The sequence below is a fragment of the Monodon monoceros genome, unplaced genomic scaffold, assembly GCF_005190385.1.
Source record: "Monodon monoceros isolate NGI ecotype Baffin Bay Population unplaced genomic scaffold, NGI_Narwhal_1 Super_Scaffold_1, whole genome shotgun sequence".
In the NCBI taxonomy this organism is placed as follows: domain Eukaryota; kingdom Metazoa; phylum Chordata; class Mammalia; order Artiodactyla; family Monodontidae; genus Monodon; species Monodon monoceros.
In genome coordinates this window covers 41,937,175-41,964,658 of record NW_021703765.1, presented here as the reverse complement: position 1 = coordinate 41,964,658, position 27,484 = coordinate 41,937,175, and the positions used below count along the sequence as shown (strand labels likewise).

The following is a 27,484-nucleotide window of genomic DNA, read 5'->3' as shown; positions in this document are numbered from 1 at the left end:
GGTCATCAGGAAGAGTTCTCTGTAGCTAGGAGGGATCTCTGGCCACAGAAAGGGTAAAGACCCTAGGAGCTGGGAGCCGACTCCTAGCCCACTGAGAAGGCTGCCTTGCACAACTCCGCACCCACAGGTGCTGGTCTCACACACCCACTCACCTCAGTGGTTTATATGGGCGGTGACACCGCAAATGTGGGTCCCCTCACACACGCCTATAAAACACAACCAGTACAACTGCATGATGTTTGGAACAAATTTGCTGGTAAGGGAAGAGATATTTATGAAAAGCTTAAATTAAAACCAAGTAAAAGTTTCATGTTGAATAGTCCTACTAGTGACACAGAATGAGTTCTGCCCTGAGACGTTAGCTCCGAAGCATTTGTAGAATATTATTTAGGGTAAATAGTCACGGTAATGAACAGTACTCAAACAAATTGCTTGCTGGAGCAAGAGTGGGGAATACTGTACAAACATGTACTCAAATGCCGGGAGCGTTCTCAGACTTAATTTTTAGAAATTAGCTCCCCTTAGTGTATCCACTTGCTCTTTTAGAGAAGGCTCTTCCCTGGTGCTTGGCAACTGGGCGGTCGGATTCTCTCATCTCCACTACTGTTTTCCTCTAAGATTACTAAATTCTGCTACTGCCCTTCCAGCCTCCAGGAGAGGATGCTGCTTTTTCTGTAGCACCTTTCCCAAAGTGTGGCGGTAGGTCCTCCACAAATTTCCCACAGCGCCGCTAAGAACGGCCTTGATTTTTTTTTTTTTTTTTTTTGTCATTTAAAAAGACTGCTGGAGACAGTTGACGTCAAGAGTAACCTATAATATTGCATTGATGATCCGGACGAGAGCCATCCACCATCTCCATCAACCTCACGGCAAGCACCCCTCCCAGCTCTATTTCCACCCCCATGGAAATGCTCCGGGAAACAAACAGAACCTCGAGCCTAGACCAGAATGAACCCTGGCCTCCCAGGGAACAGAAGTTTACCTTTCCTCCTTTTCTGTGCTGTGTCCTTACTCCTGAGGATTAATTTCTACCCAGAGTGATTGACAGTAAGATTACCCATTTCTTTCCGGAGAAAACACTCCCAGCCACAGAGGTGTGACCTTTCACTCTAACCTTGCAACAAACATTCAAAAATTGAACATTTGTACATCTCTCAAACTCAGAAATATCCAGTTTAAGTAACACCATGATAATAGTCCAATCCAGATAGGGTGTGCCAGGCTCAGAAAGGCTCCCTTTCAGTCTCTCCTTATTAATAAATGATTCAAGAACTATTACAATAGTTTTACTCTTTCTCCACGGAAATCTTCAGAAGCCCTGACAAATAGCCTCTCTTCTGCAAACAGGCCTTTCAAGGAGAGAGGAATGGCCTCCTGGTGACTTCTCACCAGGCTGGAAGGAAGACGGATTTCCACACAGACAACAACTCCATTGTGTGAGTGATAACTTCTTACATTAACTACACAAACCCAGGGTAACAAAGCCCTGCTACAGGGTCAATTTAGTCCCTCCTATCTTGGAATCATCCCATAATCCTTCGCTTCATGTCAGCGTGAAAATTTCTTCCCACCAGGTGAGGCTTTAGTTTCTCCTATATGTTCTCATGTCGCCAGGAGAGCGCATTGTGTGCATCTGTTGTTCAAAGAGCATTACTCATGGATGAAGGCTACAGGTGTGAATGGGCCAACTTCCAGATGCCATGTGTCATTCATCTGATTCATTGGCCCGTCAGCCTTCTTTTTTCCCAGAAGTTTAGGAGGACCATCCCTCAAAATCAGCTTGGGGAAGTGGCAGACCCCCAGCTCAGATGCCTATCAGCTAGCTCAGGAGTGGAGAAAGATTTTCCCACCAGTTCTCTATGGGCAGTAAATTATTTAATTCAGCAGTTATTATTTATTGTTCTTAATTGTTGATTTTATTTTTAGTTATCTACTCATTAATTTTATCTATTTAAGATTTATTCAACTTGATTTGTTTTTTTCTTTTCAGCCTGCCCAGTTTCCCAAGCCCTTCTGTCACTAGATAAGGAGTAGTTTTCTACCAATTAGCTACTTAGTGTTCACTGAACAAGCCAAACACCAAGGTTCTTTCCTTGCACTGCTTTCAAGCATCATACTTGTGTTTGCCTTTCAACATTATGATAAGCTGCACTTTTCCCTAATTAATAAGTTCTAGTCTTAACTTGCACACATCTATGCAAGGTTATACCAGATCCCTATTCCTCTAAACAACCCTAATGCAGGGATCTTACCTGAATGTTAAAAGAAAAAGAGAGAGAGAAGCTAGAAATATTCCTATTACGCATGTAGGCATGTCCCAGAAAGCCTATTTTGTTGTCCCTTTCTCCTAAGGTTGCAGTGTTCTTGACATGTGCAATGAAATTGGCTGCTTCTCCCAGATTCCAAGTTCTGTTTGGATGGTGGTCCGAGAAAGACTTGATCTTAACTATAATATTTCACTTTAAAAATGAGAATCTCTGACCAAAATCACCCTTTCAGGCCCCCAAAGTAATAAATAGTACTGTTAGACATCTCAAAATAAATTATTCCAAACTCACAGAGACATCCTTAAGAACTTTATTTCCTACTCAAAACAATGTTAGGTAGAGCTCTGAACCAAGATGGTGGAGTAGAAGGATATGCCCTCACTCCCTCTTGCAAGAACACCAGAATCACAGCTAGCTGCTGGACAATCATCGACAGGAGAACACTGGAACTCACCAAAAAAGATACCCCACATCCAAAGACAAAGGAGAAGCCACAATGAGATGGTAGGAGTGGCGCAATCTCAGTAAAATCAAATCCCATAACTGCTGGCTGAGTGACTCACAGACTGGAGAACACGTATACCACAGAAGTCCACCCACTGGAGTGAAGGTTCTGAGCCCCATGTCAGGCTTCCCAACCTGGGGATCCAGCAACGGGAGGAGGAATCCTAGAGAATCAGACTTTGAAGGCTAGTGGGATTTGATTGCAGGACTTCAACAGGACTGGGGGAAACAGAGACTCCACTCTTGGAGGGCACACACAAAGTAGAGTGTGCATCGGGACCCAGGGGAAGGAGCAGTGACCCCAGGGGAGACTGAACCAGATCTACCTGCTAGTGTTGGAGGGTCTCCTGCAGAGGTGGGGGGTGGCGTAACACTGGTAGCAGAACTTCCAGGAAGTAATCCTTGGCGTGAGCCCTCCCAGAGTCCACCATTAACCCCACCAAAGAGCCCAGATAGGCTCCAGTGTTGGGTTGCCTCAGGCCAAACAACCAACAGGGAAGGAACCCAGCCCCACCCATCAGCAGTCAAGTGGATTAAAGTTTTACTGAGCTCTGCCCACCAGAGAAACAGTCAGCTCTACCCACCACCAGTCCCTCCCATCAGGAAACTTGCCCAAGCTTCTTTGATCGCCGCATTCACCAGAGGGCAGACAGCAGAAGCAAGAAGAACTACAGTCCTGCATCCTGTGGAACAAAAACCATATTCACAGAAAGATAGACAAGATGAAAAGGCAGAGGGCTATGAACCAGATGAAGGAACAAGAAAAAATCCCAGAAAAACAACTCAATAAAGTGGAGATAGGCAACCTTACAGAAAAAGAATTCAGAATATTGAGAGTGAATATGATCCAGGACCTCAGAAAAAGAATGAAGGCAAAGGTCGAGAAGATGGAAGAAATGTTTAACAAAGACCTAGAAGAATTAAAGAACAAACAAACAGAGATGGAAAATACAATAACTGAAATGAAAACTACACTAGAAGGAATCAATAGCATAATAACCGAGGCAGAAGAATGGATAAGTGACCTGGAAGACAGAATGGTGGAATTCACTGCTGTGGAACAGAATAAAGAAAAAAGAATGAAAAGAAATGAAGTCAGCCTAAGAGACCTCTGGGACAACATTAAATGCAACAACATTCGCATTATAGGGGTCCCAGAAGGAGAAGAGAGAGAGAAAGGACCAGTGAAAATATTTGATGAGATTATAGATGAAAACTTCCCTAACATGTGAAAGGAAATAGCCACCCAAGTCCAGGAGGCACAGAGAGTCCCATACAGGATAAACCCAAGGAGAAACATGCCAAGACACATAGTAATCAAACTGGCAAAAATTAAAGACAAAGAAAAATTATTGAAAGCAGCAAGGGACAAATGACATATAACATACAAGGGAGCTCCCATAAGGTTAACAGCTGATTTCTCAGCAGAAACTCTACAAGACAGAAGGGACTGGAATGATATACTTAAAGTGATGAAAGGGAAGAAGCTACAACCAAGAGTACTCTACCCAGCAAGGATCTCATTCAGATTCGATGGAGGAATCAAAAGCTTTACAGATAAGCAAAAACTAAGAGAATTCAGCACCACCAAAACAGCTTCTCAACAAACGCTAAAGGAACTTCTTTTAGTGGGAAACACAAGAGAAGAAAATGACCTAAAAAAACAAACCCAAAACAATTAAGAAAATGTTCATAGGAACATACATATTGATAATTACCTTAAATGTAAATGGATTAAATGCTCCAACCAAAAGACACAGGCTTGCTGAGTGGATACAAAAACAAGACCCATATATATGCTGTCTACAAGAGACCAACTTCAGACCTAGGGACACATACAGACTGAAAGTGAGGGGATGGAAAAAAGATATTCCATGCAAATGGAAATCAAGAGAAAGCTGGAGTAGCAACACTCATATCAGATAAAACAGATTTTAAAATAAAGAATGTTACAAGAGACAAGGAAGGACACTACATAATGATCAAGGGATCAATCCAAGAAGAAGATATAACAATTATAAATATATATGCACCCAATATAGGCGCACCTCAATACATAGGGCATCTGCTAACAGCTATAAAACAGGAAATCTTCTTTAACACCTCACTTACACCAATGGACAGATCATCCAAAATGAAAATAAATAAGGAAACAGAAGCTTTAAATGACACAATAGACGAGATAGATTTAACTGATATTTATAGGACATTCCATCCAGAAACAGCAGATTACACTTTCTTCTCAAGTGTGCACGGAATATTCCCTGGGATAGATCACATCTTGGGTCACAAATCAAGCCTCAGTAAATTTAAGAAAATTGGAATCACATCAAGCTTCTTTTCTGACCACAACGCTATGAGATTAGAAATCAATTACAGGGGAAAAAACCATAAAAAACACAAAGACATGGAGGCTAAACAATACGTTACTAAATAACCAAGAGATCAATCACTGAAGAAATCAAAGAGGAAATCAAAACATACCTAGAGACAAATGACAATAAAAACATGACGATCCAAAACCTATGGGATGCAGCAAAAGCAGTTCTAAGAGGGAAGCTTATAGCTATACAACCCTACCTCAAGACACAAGAGAAATCTCAAACAAACAATCGAACCTTACACCTAAAAGAACTAGAGAAAGAAGAACAAACAAAACCCAGAGTTAGCAGAAGGAAAGAAATAATGAAGATCAGGGCAGAAATAAATGAAATAGAAACAAAGAAAACAATAGCAAAGATCAATAAAACTAAAAGCTGGTTCTTTGAGAAGATAAACAAAATTGATAAACCATTAGTCAGACTCATTAAGAAAAAGAGGGAGAGGACTCAAATCATTAAAATTAGAAATGAAAAAGGAGAAAAAATGAAAAATACAACAGACACCGCAGAAATACAAAGCATCCTAAGAGACTACTACAAGCAACTCTATGCCAATGAAATGGACAACCTGGAAGGAATGGACAAATTCTTAGAAAGGTAGAACCTTCCAAGACTGAACCAGGAATAAACAGAAAATATGAACAGAACAATCACAAGTAATGAAATTGAAACTGATTAAAAATCTTCCAACAATCAAAAGTCCAGGACCAGATGGCTTCACAGGTGAATTCTATCAAACATTTAGAGAAGAGCTAACACCCATCCTTCTCAAACTCTTCCAAAAAATTGCGGAGGAAGGATTACTCCCAAGCTCATTCTATGAGGCCACCATCACCCTGATACCAAAACCAGACAAAGATACTACAAAAAAAGAAAATTACAGACCAAATCTCTGATGAATATAGATGCAAAAATCCTCAACAAAATACTAGCAAACAGAATCCAACAACACATTAAAAGGATCATACACCATGATCAAGTGAGATTTATCCCAGGGTTGCAAGGATTCTTCAATATATGCAAATCAATCAATGTGATACACCATATTAACAAATTGAAGAATAAAAACCATATGATCATCTGAATAAATGCAGAAAAAGCTTTTGACAAAATTCAACACCCATTTATGATAAAAACTCTCCAGAAAGTGGGCATAGAGGGAACCTACCTCAACATAATAAAGGCCATATACGACAAACCTTCAGCAAACATCATTCTCAATGGTGAAAAACTGAAAGCATTTCCTCTAGGATCAGGAATGAGACAAGGATGTCCACTCTCACCACTATTATTCAACATAGTTTTGGAAGTCCTAGCCACAGCAATCAGAGAAGAAAAAGAAATAAAAGGAATCCAAACTGGAAAAGAAGAAGTAAAACTGTCACTGTTTACAGATGACATGATAGTATACATAGAGAATCCTCAAGATGCTACCAGAAAACTACTAGAGCTAATCAATGAATTTGGTAAAGCTGCAGGATACAAAATTAATGCACAGAAATCTCCTGCATTCCTATACACTAATGATGAAAAATCTGAAAGAGAAATTAAGGAAACACTCCCATTTACCACTGCAACGAAAAGAATAAAATACTTAGGAATAAACTTACCTAGGGAGACAAAAGACCTGTATGCAGAAAACTATAAGACACTGATGAAAGAAATTAAAGATGATACCAACAGATGGAGAGATATACCATGTTTTTGGATTGGAAGAATCACTATTGTGAAAATGACTATACTACCCAAAGCAATCTACAGATTCAATGCAATCCCTATCAAATTGCCAATGACATTTTTTATGGAAGTAGAACAAAACATCTTCAAATTTGTATGGAGACACAAAAGACCCCGAATAGCCAAAGCAGTCTTGTGGGATAAAAACGGAGCTGGAGGAATCAGACTCCCTGACTTCAGACTATACTACAAAGCTACAGTAATCAAGACAATGTGGTACTGGCACAAAAACAGAAACATAGATCAATGGAACAAGATAGAAAGCCCAAAGATAAACCCACGTACCTATGGTCAACTAATCTATGACAAAGGAGAAAAGGATATACAATGGAGAAAAGACAGTCTCTTCAATAAGTGGTGCTGAGAAAACTGGACAGCTACATGTAAAAGACCTAAATGTAAGTCTGGACACTATAAAACTCTTAGAGGAAAACATAGGAAGAACACTCTTTGACATAAATCACAGCAAGATCTTTTTTGATCCACCTCCTAGAGTAATGGAAATCAAAACAAAAATAAACAAATGGGACCTAATGAAACTTCAGAGCTTTTGCACAGCAAAGGAAATCATAAACAAGACAAGAAGACAACCCTCAGAATGGGAGGAAATATTTGCAAACGAATCAACGGACAAAGGATTATTCTCCAAAATATACAGACAACTCATGCAGTTCAATATTAAAAAAACAAATAACCCAATCCAGAAATGGGCAGAAGACCTAAATAGACATTTCTCCAAAGAAGACATACAGATGGCCAAGAAGCATGTGAAAAGCTGCTCACCATCACTAATTATTAGAGAAATGCAAATCAAAACTACAGTGAGGTATCACCTCATACCAGTTAGAATGGGAATCATCAGAAAATCTACAAGCAACGAATGCTGGAGAGGGTGTGGAGAAAAGGGAACCCTCTTGCACTGTTGGTGGGAATGTTACTTGATATAGCCACTATGGAGAACAGTATGGAGGTTCCTTAAGAAACCTAAAAATAAAATTACCATATGATCCTGAAATCCCACTGCTGGGCATATACTCAGAGAAAACCATAACTCCAAAAGACACATGCTCCCCAATGTTCATTGTAGCACTATTCTCAATAGCCAGGTCATGGAAGCAATCTAAATGCCCATCGACAGACGAATGGATAAAGAAGATGTGGTACATATATAGAATGGAATATTACTCAGCCATAAAAAGGAACGAAATTGGGTCATTTGTTGAGACGTGGATGGATCTAGAAACTGTCATGCAGAGTGAAGTAAGTCAGAAAGAGAAAAACAAATATCGTATATTAACGCACATATGTGGAACCTAGAAAAATGGTACAGATGAACTGGTTTGCAGGGCAGAAATTGAGACACACATGTAGAGAACAAATGTATGGACACCAAGGGGGAAAAGCGGTGGGAGAGTGGGTGGTGGTGTGATGAATTGAGTGATTGGGATTGACATGTATACACTGATGTGTATAAAATTGATGACTAATAAGAACCTGCTGTATAAAAAATAATTTAAAGAACAAAACACAAAACAATGTTAAGTAGTGATCAGATATTATGTGGAACAGCTTCTCAACCATCTAATGATGAGTTATCTGACCTCAACTGCCGTACTGTTCCAAAGGTCCAAGCAAAGACTGGAGCCCACTGCCTCCCCCCATTTGTCTTATCCTAGGAAGGGTGGACAAAACGAAATTGGAATGGACAAGCGCTGTGGATGTAACTATGACATCTTTCCCCTTATGGTGACCTGCCTTTCTGTAATAGTCCCAAGATAATTGACACCAATGTCATCCACTATCAACTTTTCCTTTCTCATTTGGCACACCGAGAATAAGGTTTCCTCTCTTCAGAGAGATACTGAAAAGTGATAAGGACACACATGTTCTCATGACATAATGTAACATAAAGACATCTTATTTTCTGCCACATTCATTTATCATAGTATACAAAGTATTCCCTGAGAATAGGTGGCCTGAGCCTTGCTCTATTGGGCTCTCTCAGCAATAGTTTTCCAGACTCATCTGTTCAAAGGAGAAGGGCATACTCTATCATGGCATTTGGCAAGGAATATGCCAGGTTTTTTTATTTCTCCCAAGTTTGTCCAAGGCCCTCTAGCTTTTTCCTCCCCTTCCCCTCCAAATGTAACAGGGATCCAAGTCAGCCTGACCTGGGTACTCTAACCCCATCTGTCTAGAGATTCTAACTGAATTTTTAAATTGCCTGTTAACTTGTTTGACATAATTGCCCTAGGGTAGGTAATTTTTAAATCTCTGGCCTCTCCATCTTGTAAAAATGTAAAATTTTAGAAAAGATTTTTCCTTTTACATCTGGATTACATAGAGTAAATTTCATAGACCTTAAGCATACTCTTCAATAAGCTTTTTTTTCCTTCAATATATTTTTTGACAAATATATACATAAATATATATATGGTTGGCCAAAACGTTCGTTAGGGCTTTTCATCTTACGAAAAACCCGAACGAACTTTTTGGCCGACCCAATTATTTATCTATATATATATACATAGTGTTACCTTCATTCAAATCAAGATAGAGAACATTTCCTTCACCCTAGTCAATACCCCCACCCTGAGGCAACCACTGTTCTGCTTTCTGTCACTAAGGAGTAGTTTTGGCTTCCTTAGAATTTCACATAAATGGAATTGCACACTAACTTAGTTATCTATTACAGCATCACTTTTTATCTATTGGACATCACTTTTGCATTATTCCACAACTTAGTGGGTTAAAACAGCTAGGACTTGTTATCTCACAGTTTCTGTGGAATCCAGGCTTAGCTGGCTGTCTCTAGCTCAGGTTGCAGTCAAGGTGTGTAGCTGAGGCTACAGTCATATCAAGGTTCCACTGGATCTGTTTTTAAGTTCCTGTACATGACTTTCGGCAGGCTTTCCTTGATAAATGTTGGCTGAGACATCAGTTCCTTGCCACATGGGCCTCTCTAGGGCAGCCCACACCATGGGTACCTGGCTTCCCTCAGAACAAACCAGAAAGATAAGGTGCCCAGAATGGAAGCCACAGTCTTCTTGTAGCACAACATCAGAAGTGAGATTCTGTCACCTCTGCCTAATTCTGTTGGCTAGAAGTAAGTCACTAGAAGCACTCCAAAGTCAAGGGATGGCGATTACACAAGGGCACGAACACCAAAAGGCAGAGATCATTGGACACCATCTTAGAGGCTGACAGCCACCCAGAATGTATGCTTTTGTGTCCGATGTCTTTCATTCAACGTTGTTGTTGAGTGTATCAGTACCTTGTCCCTTTTATTACTGAGTACTATTGCATTGTCTGTACACCACTGTGTGTTTAATTCTTCTCTTTTGTGTTGTTTCCACATTTTAGCTGTTATGAATAAAGCTGCTATGAACATGTGCAAGTCTTCTTGTGCGCATAGAGTTTCATTTCTCCCCCATATATCCCTAGTAGTAGAATAACTAGGACATAGGGCATAGGATAAGGCTATACTTCTCTTTCATTCAAACTGCCTGACCAATTCCCCACCAGCATATATCAATATATATGAGTTCCAGTTGTTCTACATCCTTGCCAACACATTTTTTGTTTGTTTGTTTGTTTGCGGTACACGAGCCTCTCACTGTTGTGGCCTCTCCCGCTGCGGAGCACAGGCTCCGGACGCGCAGGCTCAGCGCCCAAGGCTCACGGGCCCAGCCGCTCCGCGGCATGTGGGATCCTCCCGGACCGGGGCACGAACCCGTGTCCCCTGCATCGGCAGGCTGACTCTCAACCACCGCGCCACCAGGGAATCCCCCTTGCCAACACATTTTTGTCAGTCTTATAATTTTACCACTATGGGTGTCTCATTGTGGTTTTCATTTGCATTTCACTGATGAAGTGATATCTTATGTTTTGAATTTGCTTTCCCCTGATGACTAATGATGTTGAGCAAATTTTCAAGTGCTTATTGGCCATGTTAAGTACAATTGCACCGTCTGTCTCCTCATTACTGTTTTGTGACAATATTTACTACATATTTTAAAAATTAAATTATTTATGTGTAATAAATATACAAATTATTTAAATATAAATTCAAATTTTGTACACTTTAAATAGAATTTTATTTGTTGAAAACATAATTCAAGTCCTCCTCCTTCCTCTTCCTCCTCTTCCTTTTCATCTTTATATTGGCTGATGTTCATTTCAAAAGTGGTTCCAGAGTCACAGGAGCTGTTAAAATCTTGTGTTTCACAGGTTGGATTTACAAGTAGGAAGTTGGAGGCAAGGGTATCTTCTAGAAAATGTTATTGTCTGAGCTTTTGGACCACAAAACATTTTTTAAATTTCTCTTTGGATGCCAAGATAAAATTTATAGTTATGGAAGAGAATGTCCCAGTTCTGTAATTGACTCAAAAGTTTGGGAAGGGGGCTTCCCTGGTGGCGCAGTGGTTGAGAGTCCGCCTGCCGATGCAGGGGACACGGGTTCGTGCCCCAGTCCGGGAAGATCCCACGTGCCGCGGAGCGGCTGGGCCCGTAAGCCATGGGCACTGAGCCTGCGCGTCCGGAGCCTGTGCTCTGCAACGGGAGAGGCCACACAGTGAGAGGCCCGCGTACCGCAACAAAACAAAACAAAACAAAAAAAGTTTGGGAAGGCTGCAGTGGGTCCAGGACTGACTGCAAATTTAGGAATATCACCACCAGGAGCAGTAGTTCGTAACTCTCACTGCGTATTGATATCTCCTGGGGAGATTTTAATAAACACCAACGTTCAGGCCCCCCCCTCAGATCAATTACATCGGATTCTCCGAAGGAGGGGCTCTCTTAAGTGTTTTATTTAAAAGCTTCCCAGAGTATTCTACTGTACAGATCAGAAATGAGATTCTTGCTCTAGATGAGCAGTTCTCAAAATGTGGTTGTTTAACCAGTAGCACAAGCACCACTAGGAATGTGGAAGTTCTTTACTCACTCTGAAATATGACAGATACAAAACCCAGGAAATGATGAAATTGACGTTGGAAGAATTCAGGCCTTTGGGTTTTTCTAAGATGCAGATTCTTAAATTTTTTTTAAATGTTTCATTTTGATTTAGATGTAAATCTCCTTTTCCCATTTTTTAGCCCTCTTTGTAGCATTTATATAATCTATTTAATCAATACTTTACAAGAAAGGCTTAGGTCTGCTTTTGTGTACTTCCTCAAGTCCTTTCATGGTGGGCATGATGAAATGTACTGTGCTTTCCACGTCGTTTATTACCTGGACTGTTGTTACCTGTATTCGTTTATTCTTACTTTCAAAGTCTTTCCCTAGATTTCAGTAAATTACAGGAGAAATATATATCAAGGAAGTATTTCTTCCACACACCCATTTAGGTCTAGATGTTTCCTATCCTTGGTGAAATATTAATGGCTAGAAAGATTCTAATGGTTCCATTTTCCTATCTCTAGTACAAGAATATTTATTGTAACTCTTGGGTCTGGGTCTTTTAAATGGTTTCCAGATAAACTGTCTATATTATTAAGACTTCCCTCTGCTTACAATTGACACAATTCTCACGATTTACTTTGATGTCCACAGCTATTGGCAAAAAGGAAAAAAAATCAGGTATTGTTTTGGTGTTCTTTCCACTTAGATAACCAAAGCTATCATGTAAGACTTTTAGCATCATGACACAGTAAACACAGGACAGAGATTGGTGTTTCCATTGCCTTCATACTAAGTACTGAAACACAGTATCTTATTACTCAGGGACTAATGCCAGTCTTGAAACAAAATCATGCTTCCCTTTGAGATACCTCTGTTCATCTCTACCTAGATGTTATGGGTCTTGTTTTTCATTTTGGTTTTTGAAAATCTCTTCCTTTAGCTCATGCTTTACCTACTTTTTCATCTTTCCATTGCACACTCTCAACTGGGACAATAAAAATGTTCTCAAGACACATATAATTGACAGTGGTGAAGGCATGCTTCCTGAAACCACAAGTTTTCTGCCACACCTCTTTTAGGAAGACCAAACAGTCCTGACACCCAAGCTAGTTTAAATATCCTGAGAAATGGGTATTTTATAGGGGTCATCTGGAAAGATGTACTGAGGTGTGAACTTGGAGATCTGAATGATAGAGGAGACAAATGATCTGGAGGGAAAGCATCCCAGCCTGAGAGAATACCAAGTATAAAAGCCCTGGAAATCAAGAACAAGCTTGTCTGTTCAGAGAACAGAGAGAAGCCAACAAGTGTTGGAGTGGAGTGAAGGCTACTAGCATATCAAGCAATAAAAAGAAGCAACAGAGATTTAAAAAAACTCATCGGCCCCGTTAATGAGTTTAGGTTTTATTTTAATTTCATCTGTTCATAAAAAGGCATAGAAAGGCTTTTGGGTGGTGGGGGGGGGAGGCAGGCGTGATGTGATGTATATATTTTATTAATCACTTACGGCTGCTGCAAGAAAAGAGATTATAGAGGACAACACTGGCAGATGTAGCAGTTCAGGCGGAAGGTGATGATGGTTTGACCTATGAAAGTCAGTGACGCAACTAGTGATGGAGTTTGGATTTGTGGTATAACTTGAAGTTAAACCTCATAGGACTGGTTGATAGACTGGAGATGGGATGTGAGAGAAAGAGAAGATTCAAGGGTGCCTACCAAGGGCTTTGTACTAAGCAGCAGTGTGAACACAGTGACCGAATGAAGGAAGGAAATTGGGAGAGGAACTGGTTTGGCTTAAGACATGAAGGGTTTTATTTGGACATGTAAAGTTTGAGATATCTATTACATACCCAAGCTAAGATGTATTATTTAAAACTTTGAGAGTGAAAGAAAATCTAGGGAATGAGTGAAGATAGATGCCTTAGTTACTCCAAGAGTCAGGAAGGAAAAAGGAAACAGCTTCTCCTAGACTAAGGAGGAGTGGCCAGACACTAAGGAGGAATGGGATGATCTGTGAACATGGTGTTCCATAAGCCAAGGGAAGACAGTTTGTCACCAAGAAGGAAGTAATTAACTGTGACATAAGCTTTTGAAAAGTCAAGTAAGATTAAGGCTAAAAACAAGTCATTGGATTGGACATGACTAAGCCATTGGTGATGACAGGAAAGTGAGTTTCCTTGGAGTAGAGGTGACGAAGGTACGATTGCAGAGGCGCACATGGACTAGGCGAGGTGATGAGGAAATAGAGACAAAAGCGACTCTCAGATCTTCGCTTCCTTGCACCTGTCACACTTTGGTCCACCTGAAAACAAAGCCTGAAACACAGATGTGAGAGAAGACAGTCTACTGGGAGATAATCCTGGAGGCAGAATCAGAGACTGGGAAAATATAAAAGTCACTAAAAGTTGTGTTATTGACTTGATTAATGCTGTGGGCTCAGTCCCATTTGTCACACTCTGAGAAATGAGGTCTACTGCACTTCAGAGTTGTATTCTGGAAAGAGGGTACGTGACCAGACAATTCTAAGCTACCACAAACTTAGAGGCTTAAAGCAACACACATGTATTATCCATAGTTTTTGTGTGTCAGATATTTGGACATGGCTTAGCTGGGTGCTCTGCTTTATTCTCACCAGGCTGCAACCGAGGTGTCGGCTGGGCTGCATTTTCATCCAGAGGCTCAGGTGGGGAAGGATCCACTTTCAAGCTCAGGCTGATTCTTGGCAGGTTTCCTTATGACTGTGTAACAAATGGCCTGATTTTGTGGCTGTTGGATGGATGGTGGGCAGCATTAAGTCCTACAAGCCACCAGCAGTTTCTAGAGGTCACGCCAGTTCTTTGTCACATAGGCTTGCTTAATACGGCTGCTTATTGCAAGTCAGCAAGAAGAAGCTCTTTCCCCGGTCCACTAAAATGGGATGTTATATAGCATAATCATACGCGATGTGGGTGAAGTCTCATCCCATTGCCTTTGCCATGTTCTGTTGACTAGAAGCAAGCCTAGTCAATAGACTTGCTTCTAGTCAATAGAAGCCCTGCCCTGCCTTCTAGCCAATGAGGCCCAGCCCTCATTCCAGAGGAGGAGATTACTCAAAATCATGGACACCAAAAGGCAAGGAACCGTTGGAGGGTCACCTTAACAAACAGGAATCTGGAGCACATGTCCACTGACTTCTCTTCCCTTTACGGTGAGGGTGGGCCCTGAGGAGCAGTCACTCCTCTGACTTTCTGGGCTCCATCTACACACAAGACTGAGAGATGATGAAGCAGGTGCTCCAGGTGGACACTGGCAGGTGTGTGGAGCTGTCAGCCTCAGCTATGCTAAAATTGGGTGTTGAAGGGTTGTCCTATAGGACTCAAAGCCTTCTGCAACAGCATCATTTGGGTCTCTGTTACGTAGGTTTTTCTATGAAAAGGGACGGAGAAAATGAGGCAAACGCTGAAGGACAACTTGAGGTAAACAAGTTTTATGCACATGACAGAAGCAAATTGCAGGGTGGCTAAGAGCGTAGATTCTGGAGTCAGATTGCCTAGTCAAATACTGATTCTATCATATCCTAGTACCACTACCCTGAGCTAGTCATTTAACATTTCTGTGTCTCAGTTTTCTCATCTATAAAGTGGGAATAATAATAGTTCTTAACTTGAATGAGCATAAAAAGAATTAACATATGTAAAGTTTTTACAATATGGCACAAGAAAACTACTATATCCATGTTAACTATTATTTCTATTAAGCATTTCTGTTTATTATTGGAGATGATCCAGGCAAGAGCAGATTATGGACGATGTAGGAGAGGTTAATTTCATGAACAAAGATCTTGAGGAAGGAAAAGGTCATGGGAACCAGTGTATTAATGGAGAGGTTGCCTTAAATAGGAGCAGAGCAAGTCATCCATTATAAAGGATGGAGGTCAAAGTACATGGTATAGCTGTTGGTAGTCTGGTAGAGTTGGTGGTGGAAAGATGAGAGAGTTCTGTTTCTATTTTGTCATTAAAATCAGTTGCAAAGTTATGTTAAGCAAGGAAGGTAGTCTAGAGACTTAAGCAAAGAGTAGGTGTAAAACAGGAAATTGACTAGACCAGTCTTTTGAATTGTTAACTCTAATTCATAGTAAGAAATATGTTGTGAACTGGTACATAGCTCATACATGTAATCTGGAACTTAAATTTCATGAATAACGCTTACTCTTCCCATGTGTAACACACACTGACCATTTCTGTTCATTGCCTTCTAATTTATTAATAATGCAGGTGGCCATCCCTCGAATTAATTGGCTGTGTTTCAACCAATTGGCTGTATCTCACTGTTTGAAAAACCCTGAACTTAGGTAACAGGGCAGAATTGTGGGTCAGCACTGACAACATTGTTAAATGTTTTTTCTTGAGCCATGTTCCAGGGTTCATGTAAAATTCATGAAAAAGCTGGCAAATCCAGTGACAGGGTTTTGCTGAGTAACTACAAAGAAGAGAAGGGAAAAGAAGTTAAAGTTATAGTGGAATAGATTAAAGCAATGAATAAATTGAAGTTGAGAAAGGAAGGAAATGATGAGATCAATGAAACAATGAAAAAGTTTTTCATTGTTTTACAAGAGACCGAAAATTGCCAAAGATGTTATTGGAAGATTTCCTAAAGAAACTCAGCCAAAAAACAGAAAAAGGGAACTTCCCTAAGTAATTGAGTTTCAGGCACATATCCAGACAAACTATATAAGTCAAAGCATCAGAAGAGTTCTGGGATAGACGTGTGCATTTATCTGTTAAAGACATTTTATCGGGGCTGCTTACCAGCTTCATGTCGGCATGGAGCTAACATCAAACTATTCCAACTACCCTTGCCCTGTCCTTGACATACATCCCCACACACCACAGACATTGCAATACAATCTCTTTGACTTGGAGGACGTTTGGAAATCAATGATATACTAAGACTGAATTACCACTTCACTTATATTTGATTAACATGGAATCATAGAAAATTATAACAAAGTGACTAGATATTTAACCTGGTTTAACTCCTCATTTTATTGAAGAAACATACACCCAAAGAAGGAGTTATGTGATTTTCCTAAAGATGCAGATGAGTTTTTAGAATGTTGAGATAAAAATTCAGAATTTTGGACCCATATACCCTCTCTTAAAAAATCTTTATGGAGATAAATTAATCTGTTAAAACCAAAAATGGTTGAAACCCATAATGTTGTTTTTTTCTTTCCTGCTTAAACCTAAGATGTATTGGCAGGTTTTAAATTATTATTATTGTTGGAAGAAACAGCACCCAATTATAACCATAAAAAACAAAACCGTGTCTGCAAGTTAAATCCTGTTCTAGGAAACTATCCAAATTCTTTTACTGTGAACAATCAATTAACCATATAAAGAGTTTTAGAAATAATTTTATTAATTAGAAGTTTTTAAATGATATTTATTCTCTAAGATTTCTATATGCATTATGCAAAAAGGAAGAATTTAAATTACTGATGTTTATATGAAAATTTTGCATAAAGGAGACATTAAAATAATTAGAAAATGACTCCTATTTTTCAATTAAAAAAAGAAAGTACAGATTCCAGGGACTTCCCTGGTGGCTTAGTGGTTAAGAATCTGCCTGCCAATGCAGGGAACACGGGTTCAATCCCTGGTCGTGGAAGATCCCACATGCCCTGGAGCAACTAAGCCAGTGCACCACAGCTACTGAGCCTGCACTCTGGAACCCGCGAGCCACAACTACTGAGCCCACGCGCCACAACAACTGAAACCTGCGTGCTTAGAGCCCGTGCTCCGCAAGGAGAGAAGCCACAGCAATGAGAAACCCACACACTGCAACAAAGAGTAGCCCCCGTTGGCTGCAACCAGAGAAAAGCCCGCTCCCAGCAACGAAGACCCAACGCAGCCAGAAATAAATTTATATGTATATAAAAAGTACAGACTCCAGACCAGACCACAATGTTACAATGTTTAAAATGTAATGAAGACTCAGCAGTCTTTTTAAATTTTATTTTATTTATTTATTTTTGGCTGTGTTGGGTCTTCGCTGCTGCGCGTGGATTTTCTCTAGTTGTGGCGAGCGGGGGCTACTCTTTGTTGCGGAACACGGCCTTCTCCTTGTGGTGGCTTCTTTTGTTGCAAAGCTTGGGTTCTAGGCACGCGGGCTTCAGCAGCTGTGGCTCGTGGACTCTAGAGCGCAGGCTCAGTAGTTGTGGCACACTGGCTTAGATGCTCCACAGCATGTGGAATCTTCGTGGACCAGGGCTCGAACCGGCGTCTCCTGCATTGGCAGGCGGATTCTTAACCACTGTGCCACCAGGGAAGTCCTCACCATAGGTCTTCTTTGTGCAGAGATTAACTTTGTGTCTATGGCAGGAGGAAGAGGGAAAGCTAGGCTTGCTACAAAATGAACAATTTATTTGGTTCACCCTTGCACTCATGCAAATACTGTTTGAAATATTTCATTTGGTACGTCTAGTAAATTGATTACTTTTTCTTAGTCTAGCCAGCACATGAAAATTTACTGATGATAAAATTTGTGTGCTAATGCAAAATTTTTAGACGAAAAACACGAGTGCACTCAATTCTTATGAGATGATAAAATATTGTTTTTGCTTCAATTCAGTCATTTACTGTGAATGTAACATGTTCCTTGTAGCCTTGATGTTGTAAGGCTAAGATTTAAAGGTTTTTTTCTCACAGGTCTATAAATCTCCAAAAATCTAAAACCTATGAACTTTTCTTGTTATTTCATTTATTATTTTCCCCCGATTTTATAATAAATGCTCATTGTAAAATGGAAACACAAAAACACAATAAAGAAATATTTCATCTGCAGATTACCACTCAATATTTTAGTATATTACATAGAATCTTACATTTATATGAATTTGGAATTATACTAGAGAATTGTCCTACTTTTTCATTAATACTGTATTTTGTCTTTTCTTAAATAGCCTTCAAAATAAAATAATTGCATGATATTCCATTATCATCATAACAATAGTAGCAATAGTTATCTTTATTAATTCATTGATGAGTCAAGCACTAAGATAGGATCCTTGGGACGTCCCTCGTGGTCCAGTGGTAAAGAATCTGCCTTCCAACGCAAGGGACACGGGTTCGAGCCCTGGTCCGGGAACTAAGATTCCACATGCCGCGGGGCAACTAAGCCCGCATGCCACAACTAGAGAGAAGCCCACGTGCCACAACGAAGAGTCCACACAGCAATGAAAAGATCCCGCATGCCTCAATGAAGACCCCGCGTGCTGCAACTAAGACCCGAGGCAACCAAAAACAAATAAATAAATTTTTTAAAAAGATAGGATCTTTACATGTATTACGTCATTTATTCCTATTTTGTCCCCATTTTATATGTAACAAATCTGATGCTCCCATGACTTACCAAGGTTCCTCAGTTAGTGATAACAAAGTTGCAATTTGGATTCATGTCTTTCAGACTACAAAGTCAGTGCCCATCGTCACTACATCCGTTATCCTCATTTATGGTAACTTGTATCACAGTAATGTATTATAAATCATTTACTTTCCTATCATGGGACGTTTAGCTTATTTCCAATTATCCACATATTTCATACTACTGAGATAAACATCCTTGCATGTGTGTGGAATCTTTGCACCATTATCCTACCTTTTCAGGATAAATTCTTTTTACCTGATTTACTGGTAATTTTGCATCAGAATTCTGTAGGTTGACCCCGCCCCTCTCCTTTCAACGATGGCTTTCAGAACATCTCATTCCCTGTAGGTTCACCTCATGTCCTTGGTTCTTAGAAAATTTCCAATTGGCCCACTTCCCATGGGAACACTCCTTAAGCTGCAAGTCTTGACTCTTCCACCACGTCCCTTCCCTGTTTCATAAAACCCTCTGAAGCTCCTAGCCATGGTTACCCAGTGAGCACTGCCTGTCACCCTGCCTGACACGGCTTCCACATGACAGCATAGCACTGCCAAGTATCTGCCACTTCATGGACAGGGTCACCTCTTGCACCTGGTGCTGACCCTCCTTGCCCCATTTGTCTTTGGAGGTTTGACAACCTGACTTGTTTTGGGAAGAGATGCAACATAATTTGCATGCATGTTATTGGTTAGCAGCATTTATGTGGCAAAATGAGCTCATTTTTTTTAGTGTTTACTGATTGTCTTCATCCCACGATTCTACCTTAAGACCATGCCTCCACTTCCCTTCCATGTGGTTGGCAGGAATCACGGAGCAGAGTTCATTCTGAAATGGTTAATCAACTGAAATTGTGGAATTTTACAAACTAATGTGTTTCAACTTTTTGGTACATTTCTAGCATTTTGTGTAATGTATCTGATATGAAGAAGCAAACTTTAGATACTTCAGTTTCATAAACTTCCAAATAATCACCTAAATCCAGATACTAATCCCTATTCATGGTTCTCAAACTTTAAAGGGTGTAAAAGTGACCTAGCAAACTTATTAAAAAGTGTGGCCTTCCATACTTCTTCCCAATAACCTGTCATCCCTGTGATTCTGATTCAAGGGATTTTTTTTGGCCACTTTGCCTGTGGGATCTTATTTCCCTGACCAGGGATCAAACCTGCACCCCCTGCAGTGGAAGCACGGAGTCTTAACCTCTGGACCACCAGAGAAGTCCCAAAGGGATCTTTATTTTAACAAACACAATGGGTGATTCTGAGGTAGATGATCGGTGAACCACACTCTAAAAAATAGTGCAAGCAAATATTTCAGCAAGGTCACCCTACTATTTGTCTACTGTGAAAGAACCAGCATTTTGCTCCATCCTCCTTCCTGTATCCTAACATAAATAAAAGCAAACAGGCAACTAGCAGAAATTCCACAGTTCTAACCTCTTAGCTCTGCGCAGGTTTCCTGTAGGGATGTAAGGGACAACTACACCATGCCTTGTCCTGTGCAAGAGTAGCTGATTCAGCTTGTTCCTTCTCATATGAGCACAAACAGTCTGTATTAGGAAGGCCTTACATGGCTGTAAATGGGAGCGCATTAAATGACTGTATGCAAAAAAATGAATGAATGAAATTGTGTTTAAAATTCTCAGAAAATTTGGCAGTTTGGGGCAATGAATAGGATGTGCTATGCAGACAAGAAAGAGAAGCTAAGGCTTCTCAGCTTCAAGCCTAAGTAATAAGAAGGAGGACACTATTTATACAGGAAACTCAGGAAGGCCTGATTGGATGGGGCAACATGCTGTTTGTCTTTATGCATAATGAGTTAAAAGTACTAGCCTAACAGAGGTCTTGACCTAAAAGTAAATAATAGGATAATAGAGGTCTTAAAGAAGAACTGGATAAGAGCTGTAGCCCTACACAGATATCATGTAACCTCTTACAGCTTCATTATTCAAGGAGGTAAAAAAAAGGATGGTTCTAGGTACATAGAAGGAAAAGCATTTTGTCCTCAGGACGTTACTGCCTAAGGGGTCGACCAGGGCAAAATCTGGGGTCGAGATTTCAGTCTTGAGCCCAGGAAAAAAGGCTGGAGGTAGAGACTAAAGGGAAAGCTTGTGGTCAAAGTCAGATTTTGCACTTAAAAAAAAAAAAGAAAGAAAAGGAACGAAGATAAAGCCCTGTCTTAAAACAGGGAATCCAATAAAGCAGAAAATGATTATACAGAGATCGCAAAAGCAGATTGCACTGAACTAACGGCAGATCCCTGTTGGCTTCCTCTGTTGAAGCAACATTTTGTAGGGGAAACCTCTAAGATTTTTGCCTCCTTTTTGCTTCCTGAGGCAATGTATGGCTTATTAGGAATTTTATCTGCTTTTCATTTAAGTCTTAAGACTGATCACACACTGATTTGTGGGCTATGGATATGATGTAGCTTCCTGACTACCAAGAATCAGAGACCTGGAAACTATTATTAGCCATGAAGTTCCCAAAGACCATCACAGGTAAAAACACTGATCGAGCTTCTGGGGAAAATGAACGGGAACATGATGGCAAGTTGTCAGCTGTAGAGAAGTGGATACAGGAGCTATGATTATTCCCAGCTATGGCATCCTCTGCCCCTATGATAATAGCAGCAGCTGACACATATATTGAGGGCTTAACCCAGTACCAAGTCTTTTCATGAATTAACTCATTTAACTGACAACAAAACTATGAAGTAGACTCCTCCAACCCCCTCAATAGGTGTCATACAAGTGAGGAAACTAGACTCAAAGCCTGAGTGACTTCTCAAAACCCACAGCTAATAAGGGTAGCGCTGGGAGTTTGCATCAAGGTAGTCTCTCTGGAGTTTTTGAGTTTTTGCATTTAGATTACCATGGTGACTGCCAAGAGTCTTAAACTCCCAGGCAAGCAACTGCTTGCCTCGGAGGCAAACCATTCTTTAGCAGAACAAGCTAGCAGAGCAGCTAAGGATGGGCTTGACAGGAGGAATCTTAAGCACAAGTAATTTTCAAAGAGCTTTAGAATTAGTGCCCTTTTTAAGAAGCGGATGTTCCTCTTTCCAGCCAATTTGAATAGAGTAGTTTCACAGTATTTCAAACAAAGCAATCCTTTGCAGATACTTCAGCAATCTTTGCAATGTATGTTCTGAACCACAGGAAATATAAGACCCAGTCATCAGATGATCATTATGGAGAAACATATGCTCAATTGACAAACATTCAAAAATGAAAAACAAAAACAAAAATAATCCCCCCCAAAACCCAACCTTTTCATTATCCTGTTTTCTTAATTGATTTCTGTTAATATGAAATGGGTTGTATATGTGACTTATTTTAAATTATTTGGTTTTATTAGGAGTGCCTTTTAGGTGGACCACTCTGACTTTCATGTTTAAAAACCATTTTTTATTCAAACGTCTTACAGCCACCCTAATAGAACCCTAGGAAAGGAGTTCTATTATTATTCCCCATTTTAGATGAAGAAAACCAGACACAGAGAAATTGTGCAACTTAACCAACATCCCATAGCATCACAGTCTTTAGAATAGTAAAATTAGATAAATGTAACAACGGACCAATTTCCTCTCCAAATCAAACTCTAAAATTCTAAAAAATGTAGAACAGGATTCTAAAAAAGAGACTCACTTCTCTAAGTAAGAAAAATACAATCCCATAAGCTCATATCAGACACATGATTAACAAACACACTGAGTTTTAAAAACTACTTGATTTACTTTATCATAACTAGTAATATACAAGAATTTTATACATAATTTATTAAAAATAACTTTGAGAAATAGTATTTTTGACTGAGTAGTGATGAAACTATTGAAAAGATAAACTGATTATTGAATAAATTACCCAGTGTTAATTTTTAAAAATAATTGTTATAAGCCAATCCTGTGAATTCAAAATAGGCATATTATTAACAATCCTAAATATCAGAAATACTTTAAAAATGTCCATATGGTTAGTACGGATAGAAAATTCATTGACTGAAATCAGCTGTGAAATGTAGCCTGGAATTTGGTTGGCTATTAAGTTTAATTTTGTCTTATTATTTCAAAATTTAAATAGTTTGAACCAGTTCGACATTTGTTAAAAAACTGTAATCTCAAAATATTAAAAAAAAAAAAAACTTTACAAACACATAGCTATAACTAGCCACCTGATCTAAAAAGCTATAAAAGTTATTCCTAGAGATTTCACAATCCCTGTATTGCAAAGCTTATTTCAAAAAACATCACTATTTTGCATTTATAAACTGTATCCTTGCAATAATGAACTGTAAATATACTATTTTATACTAAACTAATTTTAATTACACTATTCCTTTTGTTAACATAGAGTGTTGCATCAAATAAAAGCATGACATACTTCTACAGTTGAATGGCAAAAGTAAAGGGTCTTTGTTGAGGAGATAATGAAGCAATCACCAAAATAGCTGAAACAAAAAAATTGACATTACATTGATTTTAAGAAAAGCCAAGAATACAGGTGCTTACATAAAACAGAAACACAGAATAAGTCACTTTATAAGCGAGGGAAAAAGAGGCGGCTTTTAAACATACTTAGATTCTCCAACCCAAATCGGAATTTTAAGAACAAAAAAGAAGAGAAAGAGAGAGATAGAGGGAAAAAGAGAGGGAGAGGGGGAAAGAGGGAAGAGAGAGGGTGAGAGGCAGACAGAAGGGGTGGTGGGGAGTGGCGGGGACCAAAGACCAAAACCTTGCAGGAGTAAAAAATACATTCTTCAGCATTTTTTTAATTTAAATTTTGCGGAGAAGGTGGGTAACAGAGGAAATGTAGATTCAGTGCCGGATTTCACAGAGAATACAACACAAAAACTAAAGTCCACCAAAGTGGAATTATAATAACAGTCAACGCTTAGTTGGGAATCTCCCTTTGCTTTATGAAGCAAGGTCATGTTACAAGACTAAAACAATAGCAAGAATGCAGTGTATACACTTTAGAATGTTTAGAAGAACAACAGTCTTCAAGCACCACACAAACAATTAATTTAGGTAACTGAAGATAATGTTAGAGCAAGACCTCTTCAATTTTCCATTCGGTTATACTCCAAGTAGTCTATGATATAGACTTGAGTTAATTACATATTATTGCACTACAAATTGGCTGCTGTCACTATACCCAAATGTAAACAATAATGCATACTGTCTCAACTTGTCTATCTGCAGGTGTCCTTAGGTGGAAGACAAGTATTTAAAAACTATGGAAAAATCAGGAAATTTGTGTAGTTGTTCACAGCATCCCTCTGTAAAAGCACATGTGGCTAAAGAGATCTCAACAAAATAAAGGGGAAAAGCCCCCAAAACAGCATCTTCTATTTTTAAAAAAAACCTGGCTTGTAATAATAATTTAAAAGAGACAATTAAAGCCACTGGCTTTTGTAGACTAAATAGAACACACTCATCTCTTCATGCATGCTTCTGCTAGTGTCCTAAATTTGGGTTCCAAATGATCCAAAAATTCAAGCCCATCTTCTTCTTGTCGTTCACTGCAACAACCCACAGAACCAGCCGCCGATCCTTTTCCTTCATAGTTATACGTCCGGACGTAGTCTTGTGCATGCGTATGACTGTTATCCTGATTACACAGCTGGACCTTCTGCCAAGAGGAAAAACACAGCATATTTTATTACTATTTTAAACACCGAAACTTACTAGCATAAAAATAATTGCTTTGATTTACCTTTCATTGTTTAATTTTTAATCAGTGTGTCCTCTAATGGATTCCTACATATAAAAAACACCCATGATTGGTCTATATCATCAATCATACCATCAATTCACTACATAGCATGTTTCTAAAAGTCACACATGTGGCAGCAAGTATACAAGTGTTCGTTTTAAGTAATCACTGCTTTCTCTTTCAAGATTATGGCTAATGTGAAATGCATCCCTTACACTGAACCTGAATGCATGTGGGCTCAGAGCTTTCCAGATAGGCATAGTAGCTGTGCAGGCTGGAATTGCCTTGGACCCCACTTTTGGCCTTTAAGACATGACTTGTCTGATGACAATGGCATCAGAGAAATGGCAACACAAAGTCATGAGAAAAAGAATTTGAATATCATATGATTTCGGAAGCAATTAAAAAGCAAACAAAATATGAGGAAAAGTCAATATCCACTTAACATCTGATCATAACTAAATCAAAATTAAGGAAAATCAAATTTCTTATTAGTAGGTTAATCATTAATTGAAAATAAAGATCAGGCCACTAAACTGTAATCATTTAGAAAGTTGAAAAGGAAGCAAAATAGATTTGTAGGTCACTTAGGGAAACCCACTTCACCAAGGCGGGGCTGAGTGTAGGTGTACCAATCAGAGTACGCGTATCTGCAGTTGTCTGCCTCTACTTGTCCTCCTCTGCAGGAATCCAGGGTGTGCTGTCCACCTCCCTTACACAATCCCAGGGTGTGATGATGCCCGGCCTCCTGGCAGGGCTCAACGGTCTGCCCTCCTTTCACCATTTCAATGGTCTCCTGCCCTCCGTTTTTCACTCCGGATCCCAGGGTGCTGCAAATTCCCTGAGTGGAGCCTCCCATAGTATAGGTTGTGAAGCCGTTGGTGGAATACTGAAACAAAACAGTTGGCATTGGGGAAATACGGAGGAGAACAAAAAATGAGAAAAAGAGCAAATCATGCAGATAATGCTGTGACTTTTCATGCTATAAGTCCTGCCCTCCAGGACTTTTCATCCTGGAGGGCAGGAACCCCATCTGTCCTGGCAATCCCAAGTACCTAACTACCGTAACCCCAGTACTTCACGTAGCGTCCAATACAAGAAGCAAACTATAGATGCCAAGTGGTCTGAGCCTTGAGACAAGTCAGAAAGCTTGATGTATACTCCTTCTTCAAAAACTTCTTAGACTACTGTACAACTTCATTTGTGAAATCCTTCCAGCATCTCACATCTCAAGATCAGGATTGTACACTATTGTCTCACATGGATTGACCCTTGATTCCCTTCACCTGACTGTAACAGAAACAGAAATAATAATCAGTATTTTTATTTAGTGTCTAACTGAGTTCCCTTCAACTGAAACAAAATCAGTAGAAATAAAAGTTGCTGTAAAAATCTTAGCAGCAATACTAAATCCGTGTGATCTAATTCAATACAAATAAATCAGCAGAGAAAATAAGAACACCAAAGCTCTGGCCACTAATTTTCCATGTTACGTTTCTGTAGGAAACTCTAAGTTTTATTTTTTCAAATACCTTCCTAGATGTCAACATCCTTTTGTTTTCTAAATCCTTCCTGCTCTAATCACCAATTATGCTTTTTGTAGGGAATTTACTTGTTCCTCAACCACATATTAGGCTGGAAAACAAAGCAGAAGCCGTGTAATCACCTGTTAGCATTACTGCTTCATATATTTGACTTCAGGCTCCTTTCTAACCTATCAGAGCCTGAAAGCCTCCATTAAAGTTCTTCCCACGATGATCAAAGCCTGTAGTCATTTTATTGCTGTTGCCAGAAAAAAAATTAAAACCACATGCTGATGATCTGTGAATAACTAAATGAAACATTTTTACACACAACCAGCAGCTTCAACATATAAAAAAGACTGGGTCTAAAGTTGAAGCCATGACACCCTTGAAATAGAAAATAATAATGACATGCCGAAGGATTTTTACTATTAAGTGACACTATATGGCCGAATTGAAATGCCATATATCACCATAGGATCAATGTCATTTTATCTGTCCCCTGGGACTGATGACATTTTATATATTGTAAGTTACCTGATTTGAAAAGAACTTTGCCCAGAAAAGGTCATTATTGTTGGTTAGGCCAATTTATCGTCTGTATGTATTTTGAAAGGACAAACAATTTACCACTTTGTCATCGCCGGGAGCTTCAGTGTTTGATACAATGAGGTTCTGCTGGGCTAAATCATCGGGAAATACTTTTGGCTTTTTGGCTGCCCCAGTAGCCCCACAGACTAAGGTAAATAGGACACCTGGAGGATGAGAGAGATGTTCAGTTTATCGTAAAACAATGTTACGAATTTATGATGACAAATATGAAAACAACTTTCCAGAAAACATAAACAGTATTGCTTGTGTCAAAGTAGCATCCAGTAGAAAAGTCTGCCCTAACCAGATATGCCACAAACAATGCTAAGTGCTGTATTTGTGTTGAATTTTATGTCTATGCTAATTAGGATAGCACTAAAATGATACCTAAATGCACTTTCAATAAATAAATTAAATATGTGTGTGTTAAATAGAAATGTAGCTATATACAAATGAGCAGCCATA

At 39.4% G+C, this 27,484-nt stretch overlaps 1 protein-coding gene across 3 annotated transcripts in view; it reads right to left on the bottom strand.

Moving 5' to 3' along the window:
* Positions 1–22,544: 22,544 nt before the first annotated feature.
* Positions 22,545–27,484, bottom strand: part of LOC114900842 (desmocollin-2-like) — a 32,447-nt gene continuing 27,507 nt past the window's right edge. The window contains exons 14-17 of one of the 3 annotated variants that reach the window (XM_029232347.1): positions 27,059–27,183; positions 25,507–25,794; positions 24,906–24,949; positions 24,698–24,821 (exon numbers count right to left, since the gene is read on the bottom strand). In XM_029232347.1, coding sequence (XP_029088180.1) covers positions 24,923–24,949; positions 25,507–25,794; positions 27,059–27,183 — 440 coding nt within the window. In that variant the 3' untranslated portion in view covers positions 24,698–24,821; positions 24,906–24,922. Of the gene's footprint in view, positions 24,822–24,905; positions 24,950–25,506; positions 25,795–27,058; positions 27,184–27,484 lie in introns of all 3 variants that reach the window. The other 2 variants (XM_029232339.1, XM_029232354.1) reach the window with 2 other exon arrangements.